General features: G+C 38.4%; 2 protein-coding genes across 2 annotated transcripts; one reads left to right on the top strand and one right to left on the bottom strand.

The window, feature by feature from the left end:
* Window positions 1–4,742: 4,742 nt before the first annotated feature.
* LOC129746714 (lysosomal thioesterase PPT2 homolog) lies at window positions 4,743–6,381 on the bottom strand. Its single transcript, XM_055740566.1, has 3 exons — window positions 5,916–6,381; window positions 5,606–5,855; window positions 4,743–5,542 (listed from the first exon to the last, which is right to left on the bottom strand). The coding sequence occupies exons 1-3, from the start codon at window positions 6,048–6,050 to the stop codon at window positions 5,070–5,072; spliced, it is 858 nt and encodes a 285-aa protein (XP_055596541.1). The 5' UTR covers window positions 6,051–6,381; the 3' UTR covers window positions 4,743–5,069.
* Window positions 6,382–10,072: 3,691 nt separating this feature from the next.
* Window positions 10,073–14,367, top strand: LOC129747317 (uncharacterized protein K02A2.6-like). Its single transcript, XM_055741469.1, has 2 exons — window positions 10,073–11,767; window positions 11,914–14,367. Exons 1-2 carry the CDS (start codon window positions 10,088–10,090, stop codon window positions 14,308–14,310), a joined length of 4,077 nt encoding a protein of 1,358 aa, XP_055597444.1. The 5' UTR covers window positions 10,073–10,087; the 3' UTR covers window positions 14,311–14,367.
* Window positions 14,368–14,937: the final 570 nt, after the last annotated feature.

The raw sequence follows: 14,937 nt of genomic DNA, 5'->3' as shown, positions 1-14,937 counted from the left end.
ATTGTAAAATTGCGCCTTTAGTAGTAGACATACTTTTGGAATTCTTTTCGTTATAAACTGTAAAATGAGTGGATGGGCCTTTTATCTTCAAATTTTGCATGATTTTTGCAAAGGGAAAGGGTGCCCTGAATAAAGGATCAAATCTTCTTTAATTCGAAATTATCCCATTTTTTTTCTTCCAACAAAAATCCTCCTAGCTTTTCTGCGGGTTAATGCATCTTCTAACTTTTGATTGAAGTACACCAAGGTCTTTTTTTACACTAACATACGTACCGCGTAAAAAAACCGTGCAAAAAAACCATGTTAATTCCCAAAACCGTGTAAAAAACCCGATTTAATACACTTATCAGTGGATTGGAGGCTTTCTTACAGAGTGTCAATTATCTTTGGAAATAAATGACACAATAATGGATTCCTTTTTTCTGAATTATATATTATTAATCTATAAAAAAGATTATGATTAAAGAAAATCGATAGCAAAAATTACTAAACTCAATATAAAAAAAAGGTGCCCAGTACGTTTTTTGGAGGATAAACGAACTTATATTCAACGAGTTCATTTATAATCCAAATAATTCAAACTGTTAAAGTTTGAGAGCCACATATCTCGACGCTCACTAGTGGTCAAGGGGTTAACCTCCTAAACTCTCATGCTAGATGGCGTGGGATCGATTCTCTGCTGTTTAATGAAATTTTTGTCAAATTTTTGATCGCCTTTGTAATTAATTTAGCGATTGCTGGCTACTGCTGCTGAGCAAATGGCTACCTTTTTTGGAGCCAACGTAAGCATGATATGTTCTATGGAATAGAAAAATTTTAAACAATTTTGTTTTTTTTTGGTTTTGAAATAAGTCCTACAGGAAAAAAAATGCAATTTTTTGATACTAAATTCATCAAAATCGTGAAACCTAGAATAGGAGTTAATGTGTTAAGAACGTTTTTATGGAACATACAAATTCCCGGACATCATCGTAACTCGTCGAGCTGAGTCGATTGGTACCTATAAAGTGGGGTCTTGGACCCTTAATTAATGATATCCCCAACTGACCGTTCCCTATGCCTTTCTGTAAGAAAGCCAAAAAAGGTGCCCAGTACGTTTTTTGGAGGATAAACGAACTTATATTCAACGAGTTCATTTATAATCCAAATAATTCAAACTGTTAAAGTTTGAGAGCCACATTTCTCGACGCTCACTAGTGGTCAAGGGGTTAACCTCCTAAACTCTCATGCTAGATGGCGTGGGATCGATTCTCTGCTGTTTTATGAAATTTTTGTCAAATTTTTGATCGCCTTTGTAATTAATTTAGCGATTGCTGGCTACTGCTGCTGAGCAAATGGCTACCTTTTTTGGAGCCAACGTAAGCATGATACCCAAGTAACCATAAGCACTAAAGCTTTGCATTTTTATAGCTTTACTCCAGCATTCAAGTGCTAAATTACACTATATCAGCATACCAAGTGCAATTTTGCATTACACCAGCCCTTCGAGTGCTATGCTGCATGAAATTAGAATTATACCACTCTTTTAAAATGCAACTAGCATTTCATCAGCTTTGCACAATGCTTTAGAAATTCAACATAGCTCTAAATCAGAATAACAAATGCTATATTTTCCAAGAATTAAATTCGCATCAAACAAGCTTGCTTAAATGCTTTTTTGCACTATCTGTGCACTACACTGGCATTAAGCCAAAGCACATTAGCATTGATTGATGTTGAATCAATGCAAATTTAGGGCACCGGTTGCCAGAAATTTGATTCAAATAGGGCTTTAATTTCAAAGATTTAACGCGGACCTGATAGGTCCACAAGCAGAGTTACTGAAAAATATCCGATCAATATGGATGTCATGAGTTCGATTCCAGGTCATCTTCACCGGAAAAATAAAAAAAAAAATATTGAAAATTCAAACCGAGAGATCCCCTTAATATGCATCAGCGAATATCAAAATAAGTCAAATTCATTATCATGGCAGAAAAATGGAGCCAAACAGAAATCGAAATTTTTTTTTACCCGCATGGTTGTACCTCATTTGAACGCCATTTGCATTTTCCCAGCATTTTGCCCGCCAACGCTATAGCATCAATTCTTTTTTTTTTTTTTTTTTTTTTTTTTTTTTTTTTTTTTTTCCGGGAATTTAACACAACGGTCATTCTTCCCAAGGCATCAATTCAGCATAGCACAGTGCTTTTATAGGGTTATACCAGTTTCTGCACTAAAGCCGCAGTTAATTTCGCCAAACCTGGCTCACAGGGCTAATATTATGCACAGAATCAAGCTCTATAGCTGATGTTAGAGCAGAGTTGGTGCTAGTTTTTAGTGCTTATGGTTACTTGGGTATGTTCTATGGAATAGAAAAATTTTAAACAATTTTGTTTTTTTTTTGGTTTTGAGATAGGTCCTACAGGGAAAAAAATGCAATTTTTTGATACTAAATTCATCAAAATCGTGAAACCTAGAATAGGAGTTAATGTGTTAAGAACGTTTTTATGGAACATACAAATTCCCGGACATCATCGTAACTCGTCGAGCTGAGTCGATTGGTACCTATAAAGTGGGGTCTTGGACCCTTAATTAATGATATCCCCAACTGACCGTTCCCTATGCCTTTCTGTAAGAAAGCCAAAAAACCGTGAAAAAAACCCTGCTTATTCCCGAAAACCGTTCTAAATGCGGAAAACCGTGCAAAAAAGACCTTTAAATTTATGCAGCTCTAAAACTTGAAACAATAAGACATGTAACTTGAGACTTTAGACCTGAGACCTGACACCTGAGACACCTTGGGACCTGAAACTTGAGACTTTAGACTTAAGACATGAGAACTGAGATCTGAGACCTGCGAACTGGTACCTGAGACTTGGGACCTGAAGATTGAGACATGAGACCTGAGAACTGATACCTGAGACCTGAGACTTTCGACATGACACCTGAGACATATGACCTGAGATCTGGGACCTGAGACCTGAGACCTGAGACATGATACCTAAGACATGGGACATTAGACCCGACACCTGAAACACAAAACATGAGACCTGAGACATGGGACCTGAAACATGGGACCTGAGACCTGAGACCTGAGACCTGAGACCTGAGTCTTGAGACTTGAGACCTGAGACATGAGACCTGGGACCTGAGACATGATACATGAGAGCTGAGACATGAGACATGAGACCTGAGACATTAGACCTGAGACATGGGACATGATACAGGTCTCAGGTCTCAGGTTTCATGTCTCATGTCTCAGGTTTAATGTCTCATGTCTCATGCCTGAGACTCATGTCTCATGTCTAATGTCTCATGTCTCATGTCTCATGTCTCATGTTTTATGTCTCATGTCTCCTCTCTCATGTCTCAGGTCTCATGTCTCAGGTCTCAGCTCTCAGGTCTCAGGTCTCAAGTCTCATGTCTCAGGTCTAAAGTCTCATGTCTCGTGTCTTAGATCTCAGGTCTCATATTTCAGGTCTCAAGTCTCATGTCTCAGGTCTAATGTCTCATGTCTCGTGTCTTAGATCTCAGGTCTCATTTTTCTGGTCTCAAGTCTCAAGTCTAATGTCTCAGGTCTCAGGTCTCAGGTCTCAGGTCTCATGTCTCAGGTCTCAAGTCTCATGTCTCAAGTCTCATGTTTCACGTTCTTAGTCTCAGACCTAAGATTTTTCCAACTTCAAAAAGATTCTAAGTGTTTTCCTTTAAATATTTTCTCTCAAAACCTTGTCAATGCGCGAAAACCGTGTAAAATAAAACCGTGTAAAAAAAAAAACCGCGTAAAAAAACCTAGGTGTATATAAACTAGAAATCACACGCTGTCTGAAAATACCTAAGATGGCGAGTTTGTATTTTTTTCCTTAAAAGATATGATGAAAATAAGAAAGTATCCCCATTCTCCTCCAAGGTTACTTATCTTAGTATTGGACGAATAAAACATGATAAATCTCTAGGCTCTCTAGGCTTAAATTGATTATTGGCTTTCCAGAAGTTCACATGCTAATTTCAAGCAAGATCTGAATATAAGCAAAGAAGGCATTACCATTGTTATGCATGATAGATCGGTTCTGTAAAACACCCCAAAAACCTTTTTAAAAAATCACTTAAACATACTATCAAAAATCCACATGCTTTGCGAAAAACGCCTTTTTGTAGAATCTGGAAACAAATTTTACACAGCTATTGTTGAGCATCTCAGTTGTGATAAATGTGTTGTTGATAAATGTTATTGTGATAAATGATGCGTTTTGGCTCAACTCCTGCAAGGCATATGCAACTTTTTTCCAGGAACAATAGAAAAATAAAAACGGGTTTAAACAAATATTTGTATTTGTTCATCCTACTTACCAAATAATGTTCATTTAAAAGTATGTTTAGCAAAGCTGGCCACGAATTTTGGTTTTTCAAATTGCTCTTTTAAAGCTTTTAGTGTGTATAACAGTCGTTGAAGCGCGCTGTTTATACCAGATGCATGGAAAGCTTTTATTCCAGAAATGGGATAAAGCTTCTTCGTTGAAAGCATAGGGTATGAAAGCTGCAATGCACGTAACGGGCATAGGTGTTTTCATTTCTGAAAGTTCATAACGCATACACCATTTGTCGATATGTTTGCGATATTAAATTCCTGCAAATCATTTCAGAGTCCTTAAGACTTTCAAACGTTATTACGCGATTGCAGAGATTTATAAGACTTTTCAGAGCTTAACGATGTACATTTTTAAAATGTAAGCAAGAAAATGTACGATAAGACAAAATATCAGTTCACAATTTAAAAATAATTCATGTATTTTTAGAGGGACTCAAAAACCTGTTTAAATAACATACGCCCAACTTAACAAACACTACAGCATTCATTATTCTAACACAACTAATATTAACTGTTGCCCAATATTCAACTATCATGTTTTTACTCGAACTCAATATATCAATTTTTTACAAGGGCATATTTTGAAGAAAATTTTGCTACAAAAATCAATCAATAATAAATTTTAAAGCTTTCCTTGTTAAAACCAACTATTTTTCTCTACTCAGTCATGTGCAGCTGCAGTAAATAATTATATCTTATCACATATTTCTAGCGCCTGTTTCTAATCGAGATAAGGTATTATGACCTTGTTGATCACATCGATATTCATGTGCCAATCAAAATGCCTCACGCCTGCTAGGGTTACCAGCTTGAGTCGCCCACTTTCATCTAAAGTCCGTAGACCAATGCGATCTTCTAGGTAAATTTCTCTTTGTCGGAACGGAATAACGTCGTACGAACCGTTGAAGTAACCAAAATGACTCGATTCCCAGGGAGTGATAACACCATCGTCGGGACCTCCAATGAGAATTATTTCTTCTAACTTTAACAGTGAGTCCCGAAACTGGCTCGAATTTGTCGACGGTAGCTCGTTGTTTACGTAAGGTAAGAAAATGCTGAACGCTTCGTATTTGTCCTGTTCATTCGGATCGTTCCAGTAATTTCCCACGGACGTATGCTGTCCAACGTATGTATAGAACAGCTGATAGGCAGTTTTGGCCACCAACGAAGGAAATATCAAATGAAGGAACTCAGCTGAAAGAAATAAACAAAAATTATTTCAAAAACGTTACTTTCCTTAAGTGTTGGCAACATTACTTCCGTACTGCCCTGCTTGAGGTGAACTGAGGGATATGAGCTTTTTAACGCAGTGATCCGGGTAGATCTGCAAAACTGCTCTGGCCAGCAGACCTCCTTGTGAGTAGCCTAGCAAGATTACTCCCTCGGGATGATCCCGGCATATTTTTTGCAGATCGTTGTTGAATTCGAACACCTGATGCCACGCATTCTCCAAACTAGACCAGCCAGCGAAGCGATTGGTGTTGTATACTATAGTATCCGGATGGTTCTGTAAAAAAATAATGATGAATCATCACCAATCAGAAGAGCAAATTATTCCGGTACTTACCTTCTGAATTTCCTCAACCACCACTATCATACTATCGGCTCCGGTCAGAATTCCATGGATAATAACGACCGGTCTAAAGGCAGTTGAACAACCGAAGATTGCTGCACTGACAAGTACCATTAACCATCGATTCATTTTGAATTTTGTAATTTTAGATTGCGATAAACACGATTATATTTGTAAAATTTTAAAAGAATACATCAAGTACTCTCTCAGGAAATGTATCGAAACTCATCGTCATTTCTCTTTGTTCAACTGAATGACATGGGAGTCGAGTAACAAAAACGTCTTTGATTACCGGAGTGATATGTAAATAAAATGAATAACAATTTTGTTGTCTAATTTCAACAACACTTTGGCGGCGACGAATAGAAATGATGTTGTTTGAAGCAGCACTCTGGTTATTGCTGATGCAAAAATCACAATTATTACTATTTATATGTCAGTCTTAGGAATTATCACAAAATTTTAAAGTAGTATACAAAAAATAGCAGGACACAGCTGGAACGCGTAAACAAATTTAAAGGCAAATCAAGGACGATATCGACTCATATGAGTTTCGAAGGTCATCGCCTGTCATCGCGAGCGTGTGATGAGTGCGTTCAATGCCGATCTCTTATGGTATGAGTCTTGGGTACATAACGCGGAAATGTTTCATGGCGTTACAGCACAGCTAGAAAGATAACGGTTGCTCAACTACACTGAGAAGAAAACCGTATGAAAAATTATTTTTTTAAAGTTTGTTTGATCGAGTTCTAAGTAATTTTACTTTGTGAATAAAAATATTCCAATATTTTCATTAATGTTAATTAATGGAAGAAAAAAGTGGGCCCCTTTTTTTCATGTCCATCCAATTGATGAATCTGAGTTGGCACATGTCGATGGAGAGAAGGGGGGAGATAATAAAAAATAATGCGAAAAAACAAATAAATATAAATAAATTGCACAAAAGCTTTCGTGCTACAAAGTTGCATACTATATCATTGCACAAAACCTATAAATCAAGTGAATTTTTATCGAAAAATTCAATCAAATCTAGATCAAAAACTACCAAACTTCCAAAATTTGTTATTCGGTCATGTAATCTTTCGGATATTTGTTTTTTTACTTTCGAAATTTACACAAAATACTTGAAACTTTATTTATTCCACCTTCGGTTTTTTTTTTGAAAATTTCGATAGGGAAAGGGGAGGGGGTTGTTTCAGCCTAATATAGCGCAGATAGAGGGAATCAATTGATCAGCTGACAAAAGAATAGCAAGATATGGGACAGCTTTACATTTAAAAGGCACGCGAAATATACTTGCAAGGCTGACTAATCATTATTTTCTTCTCTGCGCATCAACAAATTCCACAGCAATAAAAACAATGGACGATATTTTACAACAATTATCTTAATATCTGTGAAGAAAGAGATAGAAAAGGTAAAGTTTGAACCGATAAATCCACGAAAGTTTATAAAAATCTTTAAAGCCGTTTTTTTTAATTCGTTGTTTTTACATATGGGACATTCTTGCCGGCAGCGGCAGTATGACACTTTACCAAACTCGAACGCCTCTATGAATGCAACACAAATCAAAAAGAAGGCGAATATATTTACGGATTGAAGCTCGATTCATCGCATCGAATTTCTATAAACGCAAAATGTTATATTGCGTATTTAAGTATAAAAACATGTTTAAAAAAATTGAAAATGGCCGAAAGGTTAGCATTGTAAGATCGGCTAAGACGGTGTTTGTCTTTTAAATCTAACATAATTATTTGAAAGAAAATTATATGTAGGGGAGAGGGGGAATACTTGATCCCCTTTTCTCATTTTCACCATATCATTTTGGAAAAATTTAGCAACTCGCCGTCTTTGACATTTTCTGACAGCTTGTAACTTCAAATTTCTATGCTCCAAAAATTAGAACGATACTTGAACCCGTTGATGAACTAGAAGCATTTTCGTGGGAGTAAAAAAAAATGCGATTTTTCTGAAGTTAGGGGAGACTTGATCCCCTATTGAAGGAGACTTGATCTTTTATTCAGGTAGCCCTAATCCTTGTGTAAAAATCAAACCAAACCCCAAGATAGAATGTTAATTGACTATTTTGGTCATGTTTGTTCTCATTTCACAATTTATAGCAGACATAAGTGTAGTATCTTGGACTCATTGAATGTAACACCTATTAAATATACACACCTTGGACTGTACTACCAAAGTCGTAAGTCGTAGATGTATGTGTTAGATGTAGGTTCTCTAATAAAAGATTATTCGTACTTTGACTGGCAACCAGACTAGGCGTGTTTTACTTGTCCTTTGCTACTCCGGAATACCTAGCAGAACATTACATTTTGGCGACGAGTTTGGTTATGGCGACCCCATTCGGTAAGTATCCCAGAAAAAACGGACCAAAAAGTGAAAAATGTTCTGATGTGAATAAACTTTGGTTGTGATTGAATGATTGCTTAAATGCGTGGAAAAAAAGATCAGATCTGTAGCTCCAATCATCAGTTTTAATACAGAGGAAAATGGCTTCGATGCGATTCGGAAAAGTGTTAAATATTGGCGGAAAACTGCCCAAGCAACCAAAAGTCGCGTTTTTACTTAACTCCGAACTCCGAAGTTCACATTTGGCTGAAAAAATGTTTTACGGGAACTTCAGGTGACTCTTGTCGCGTAAAAGTTACTCAGGAACTTCTATCGCCTTTTGAAAGGATAAACTATCGATAACGGAACTTCTAAGCGCATTCAATAGAACTACTTTCAAGAAGGTCGATAACGTTCGCGTAACATTCTAAAACGTACCATTAAGATACTTGAAGGTGTTTTGAAGAACCTATATGGGAATACTAAGCGACATGTCAAAAATGTCTTTCAAGAAGGTCGATAACGTTCGCGTAACATCCTAAAACGCACCATTAAGATACTTGAAGGTGTTTTAAAGAACCTATATGGGAATTCTAAGCGACATGTCAAAACTGTCTGTCAATTTCTTGTCATGGTATTTGTTTTGTTTATATCTGTACTGATATTTACCAAAGGAATTCAAGATTTTTTCGAATTTTTCTTATAAATGTTAAGATATTCGAATAAATTTTTGATGATGCGAATTATTGTTATTATTCATATTGTGTACTGAAAGTCCTTCAAACGACATAAGGAACAAACTATTGACCAACCTATTCAATCATCTCAAATGATATTGAGTTTAAATACAAATTATTACAATGGCAATGATCTATTGCTGGATTGGTCGAGAGGCTGGTGAGTTTCATCGCAATCTAGAGAGCAGCGGTTCAATTCCCTAGGCGTGTAAGCAGATTTTGTAATCAAAACAATATAATTAAAACCAATGAGATAGACCATGATAGACCGGCAACCTAGCAATCTGACATCTGGTTGTCAGAACAATCTGTCAATCGGATTTTTTTTTCGGCGCGTAGAAGTTTCTTGACATTCTCTTAGAAGCTGAATAGCGTTCTCTTCAGCCACCTAAACGAACTTGAAAGTAGCTTTAAGAACTTAAATTTTGGGCTGATCAGCATTCCCTTCAGACACAAACGAGAGCTGATTAAGCTTCTGTGGAACCTTTTTAAGGGAATTCTGGTTGCTTGGGTGTTTAGATGTGGTAGAAAAATTGCTTAAATGCGGAATTGCTATGCAGAACTGCTTAAATGCTGAAAGATAATTGCTTAAATGCGGGAACACAATTGCTTAAATGCGGAACTGCTTAAATGCGAAAAGAAAATGGCTTAAATGCGAAAACGAAATTGTATGAGTGTGTAAAAAAAATAAATCGCTTCAATGCGGGGTTTTGACCGTTGAGAAAAATTAAATGATCCACCAGTGAAAAACCGAGAAGAAAATTATGTCTGCTCACAATGTGTGATAGTATTGGTGTAGAAAATGACGGACCGTATATTTAGCACTGGGCGAAATCAGAACGAAAAGTGACAGCTAATTTTTCGAGCAGAAAAAAAAAGTTGGTTTTGATTACAACCGTAGGCAAATAAACTTTGTGATTCCTTTTTAATACGGAAAAATTTACAAATAAAGTTGGAAAGAACTATAATTTTGAGTTGATTTCAAGAGTGAGTGTAGTTTAACCGGATTGGATACGAAATGAAAACAGAAAGTTATGTTTGAAGCTGTTTCCTTAAAGGTGCGTTTTCATTTTATTTTCAGAAATGATTCGATCACTGGGAATGCATATGCAGCCGTTTGACTATGCCTCGCACACGGACGACGCGGGCATCGAATGGCAGAAATGGATACGATCGTTCGAAACAATGATCCGGGCAAGTCGAATCGAGGATGAAGATTGGAAAAAGGATTTATTACTGCACTACGCAGGACCGAATGTTCAGCAGCTTTTCGATACATTACCCGAGGTGCCAGGAACTGAAATGCGAGGTCCGTTGTTGAATATTGAACACTACACACCAAACATGACCAGCTATGAAGAGGCTAAAACAAAATTGAACGCGTTTTTCCTTCCAAAGGAAAATTCCACGTACGAACGGCATTTACTACGACAGATGAAGCAGCGAGCTGGCGAAAGCATCGACTCGTTCACCATCAGACTGCGAGTTCAGGCTGAACGTTGCGGTTTCGATGACAGGATGGAAGAAAATATAAAGGACCAGATTATACAGAACTGTCAGTCTGCCGTGCTACGGCGTGACCTCCTGAAACGAGGAGATGCAAGTCTCGAGGAGATATTAAGTGTTGCTAAAATATTTGAAACAGTAGCACAGCAGGAAAAGTCGTTTGTCGGTGCAGGTGACCCGAAACCGAATGCCCCCGAGGTAAACAGGATCGAGGTGAAATCGTACGGGAAAAGAACGAAGTTCAGTGAACTGAAGCAACCTGAGTGTCATCGTTGTGGTTATTTTGGTCATTTCGCCAAAGATGACAAATGCCCAGCAAAAGGACAGCAATGTAAAAAGTGCGGCGGAAAAGATCATTTTTGGCAGAAGTGTCATAGCAAACAACCGATATTTGGGAAGAAAAAGTGGGATGGTAACCCGAAATTCAAGCGTCCTGATGCTACTTCTTCCTCAAGTCGTAAAAATGATGAATCAAATGTCGTTAAGCACATCGCTGATAAGCAGGAGGAGTACATTTTCCATTTGACAACGTCTGAAGGTAACGGAGAAATAAACTGCGAAATAGGTGGAGTAAAAATTTCTGCCATTATCGATTCCGGATCCAAGTATAACCTAATGAGTCAAAAGAACTGGGAGCAACTGAAGGAGCAGAAGGTGATCGTATCGAAACAACAGCGAGATGCATCGGTGACCTTTAAAGCTTACGGAGGACAATCTTTGGAGTTGGTTGGCGTCTTTACGGCTTCTCTTAAGTTAGGAAATTCAACTAAGTTGGTTGATTTCTACGTTGTAAAAGGAGATGGAAAAGTGTTGATTGGCCGAGACACAGCAACGGCGATGGACGTTTTAAAGATTGGGATTCCTGTTAATGAAGTGGAAGCTGATGTTAAATGTGAGAAACTTGGAACAATAAAAGACATCGTTGTGGACATACCGATAAAAGCTGACGCAGTTCCAGTAGTGCAACCATATCGGCGCATACCGGTTGCTTTAGAAAAGATGGTCGATAAGAAGCTGAACGAGTTGCTCGAGCAGGGTGTCATCGAAGCGGTCAACGAACCAGCTAAATGGATATCACCGGTAGTCGTAGTTCCGAAAGCTGGCGGCGGTGACGTACGCATATGTGTCGATATGCGACGTGCTAATGAGGCTGTGGAAAGGGAAAATCACCCACTCCCAACTTTCGAAGATTTTTTACCGCATTTGGCTAAAGCGAAATTTTTCTCCCGTCTGGACGTGAAAAATGCTTTTCACCAGGTAGGTTAGGCTTTGTGTTCGATACGCTCTGAACTGTGACATTTAATGAGTTGAGATAAAATCATTTATAAACAAGTTACTTCGATTATTTGATGACAATAAATATGAGCTGATTATCAAAAGTTTTCATGGGGTTTGTCTTTTAGGTTGAAATATCGGAAAGGTCACGTGATATAACCACATTTATCACACGGAAGGGCTTATTTAGATATACCCGTCTGATGTTCGGAATAAATTGCGCGCCAGAGCTGTTCCAAAAGACTATGGAACAAGTCTTAAGTGGTTGCGAAGGGTGCTTGGTTTTCATCGACGATATCATCGTGCATGGTTCCGACAAGGAAGAACACGATATGAGGTTAAAAAAGGTTCTGCAAAGATTACGTGAGTGGAACGTAGTTCTGAATGAAACCAAATGCATTTACGGTGTTTCTGAAATGAGAGTCTTGGGGCACATCCTGTCCGCTGAAGGCATCAAACCAGATGAGGACAAGTTAGAATCCATTCGCCGCTTCCGTGAACCGAAATCCGGGGAGGAAGTTCGAAGCTTTCTAGGCCTCGTGAATTATATCAGCAAATTTATTCCAGATGTTGCAACACTGACATTCCCACTTCGACAGTTAACGGTTCAGAAACATAATTTTGTCTGGGAACCGGAACACCAAAAAGCATTTGAGAAATTGAAGGATCACATGGTTTCCCCTACTACATTGGGATATTTTAACGATTCAGATCGCACGCAGCTAGTTGCTGATGCTAGCCCTGTGGGGCTAGGGGCGGTTCTGATACAAATGAATGAACATGGCCCCAGGATAATAGCTTATGCTAGCAAAAGCTTGTCCGACGTTGAGAGGCGATACGCACAGATTGAAAAGGAAGCTCTTGCCCTGGTATGGGCAGTTGAGCGCTTTCACTTTTATTTATTCGGACGATCATTCGAACTTATTACAGACCACAAGCCATTGGAGGTTATTTTCGGCCCTAAGTCTAAGCCTTGCGCTAGGATAGAGAGATGGGTGGTCCGACTACAGTCGTATAAAGCAACAGTTGTTTATCGACCAGGAAAATCCAATATTGCGGACCCATTATCTAGATTGGCTATAACAGATACCACAAATGGAAAAACTTTTGACGAGTACGCGGATCAATATGTAGCTTGGGTAGTTTCAAACGCTCTACCAGTAGCTTTGAAAATTTCGGAAATCGAACAAGCTTCAGAAGCCGATAGCACTATCCAGTCTGTTCGTATAGGGATGGAACACGGTGACTGGACTGAAGATGCAACACCGTTTAAGCTTTTTGTCACGGAGCTGAGCTTTGTGGACAAGATATTGCTTCGAGGTACTAGAATAGTGATGCCAGATATTTTGCGAACTCGTACTCTAGACTTAGCCCATGAAGGCCACCCCGGAATGACAATTATGAAGCAGAGAATGAGGGCAAAAGTATGGTGGCCAAAAATGGATATCCATGTAGAGCGTTATGTTAAAAGCTGTCGGGGGTGTATGTTAGTTGCGGCCCCACCAAGACCAGAACCGATGAAAAGACGGGAACTTCCCTCTGGCCCTTGGCAACATGTGGCCATTGATTTCCTTGGTCCGCTACCGTCTGGACATTACTTATTTGTAGTAGTTGACTATTTCAGCCGTTACATAGAAGTAGAGATCATGACGAAGACCGACACCACTGAAACTGTTAAGCGACTGAATGTTATATTTTCCCGTTTTGGCCTCCCTTTCTCCATTACTGCTGACAATGGTCCGCAATTTTCCAGCGAAGAGTTTCGCAGTTTTTGTGACATGAACAACATCAAACTCATCAGCACGACTCCATATTGGCCACAGCAAAATGGTGAGGTCGAACGCCAAAACCGATCTCTTTTGAAGAGACTCATGATCAGCCAAGCAACGAATGCAGATTGGGTTGAGGAATTGCATAAGTATTTACTGATGTACCGCTCGTCTCCACACTCAACCACAAAAAGAACTCCGTCGGAAATGCTTCTTGGCTATAACATACGTGACCGGCTTCCCTCGATTTTCCAGCCAAAAGACCAAAACGAGGACGAAGAAACTGTAGATCGAGACAAGACTGCCAAGGAAATAGGAAAGCAATATGCGGACAAGCGACGCAATGCTAAACCAAGTTCCATTTCCGAAGGCGACACAGTTTTGATCAAGAAAATGTCAAAAACTAATAAGTTGGCTCCAAACTTTGAACCCAAAACTTACAAGGTCCTCAAAAGGAAAGGCGGAGACGTTATAGTGTCAGCGGAAGAATCAGGCGTGAAGTATCGTAGACATATTTCTCATTTACAGCGCATCCCCGATGATTTCAACGCAGCTTCAACTTCCAGCCATATTCCGAAGCAGGATTCACCAACGCCCAGGACTCCAAGTGATTCAACAGGCAACGAGGACTACGGACATTCGAGGGATACGACCGGAAAAGAACCAGCTGTGACAAAGCGAGTCATCCGAAAGCCGACCTACATGCAGGATTACGTACAATCGGTAGTAGACAATTCGAATAATGATCCTAACTAAAAATTAGATAAAAATAAAGTGAATGTAGTATCTTGGACTCATTGAATGTAACACCTATTAAATATACACACCTTGGACTGTACTACCAAAGTCGTAAGTCGTAGATGTATGTGTTAGATGTAGGTTCTCTAATAAAAGATTATTCGTACTTTGACTGGCAACCAGACTAGGCGTGTTTTACTTGTCCTTTGCTACTCCGGAATACCTAGCAGAACATTACAATAAGAAGAAAATTCTATAACTTTGTCTGAACGCTAATAACATTGCATACTTAAAGGCGCTATTTTTTATAATTAAGAGAAAATTAACTATTTTTGCTCTTTTCATCAGACAATTGTTTGATAAATATTAGTTTTTGAATAAATATTAGTAATTTCGTAATCAGAAATCATAACGATCGATTCAGAAGAAGAATATGCTGTTTGGAAGGGGGATCAATTGTATTCAACTCTAGGGGATCAATTGTACCCATAATCAACATTTTAGAAAACTTTTTCTGAAAAAAGTTGAGATTTTTCCATTGCTTTGAAAATATGGCATTACGAAGTTCATTTTTCGCTCGAACGATGGATACATTGGAACAAATATTTTTTTCATAATTTTCCCATGTAAGGAACATTTTAAAGT

The sequence above is a fragment of the Uranotaenia lowii genome, chromosome 2 (genome assembly GCF_029784155.1).
Source record: "Uranotaenia lowii strain MFRU-FL chromosome 2, ASM2978415v1, whole genome shotgun sequence".
NCBI lineage: Eukaryota > Metazoa > Arthropoda > Insecta > Diptera > Culicidae > Uranotaenia > Uranotaenia lowii.
This window is presented reverse-complemented; position numbering and strand designations above follow the sequence as displayed.

Bases quoted from the DNA above. Each gene is read 5' to 3' on its own strand.
- LOC129747317 (XM_055741469.1), top strand. From the start codon at position 10,088: ATGATTCGATCACTGGGAATGCATATGCAGCCGTTTGACTATGCCTCG. The intron at 11,768-11,913 runs GTAGGTTAGGCT...TTTGTCTTTTAG, and splicing joins TGAAAAATGCTTTTCACCAG to GTTGAAATATCGGAAAGGTC.
- LOC129746714 (XM_055740566.1), bottom strand. From the start codon at position 6,050: ATGAATCGATGGTTAATGGTACTTGTCAGTGCAGCAATCTTCGGTTGT. The intron at 5,856-5,915 runs GTAAGTACCGGA...ATTTTTTTACAG, and splicing joins TGGTTGAGGAAATTCAGAAG to AACCATCCGGATACTATAGT. The intron at 5,543-5,605 runs GTAATGTTGCCA...TATTTCTTTCAG, and splicing joins TCAAGCAGGGCAGTACGGAA to CTGAGTTCCTTCATTTGATA.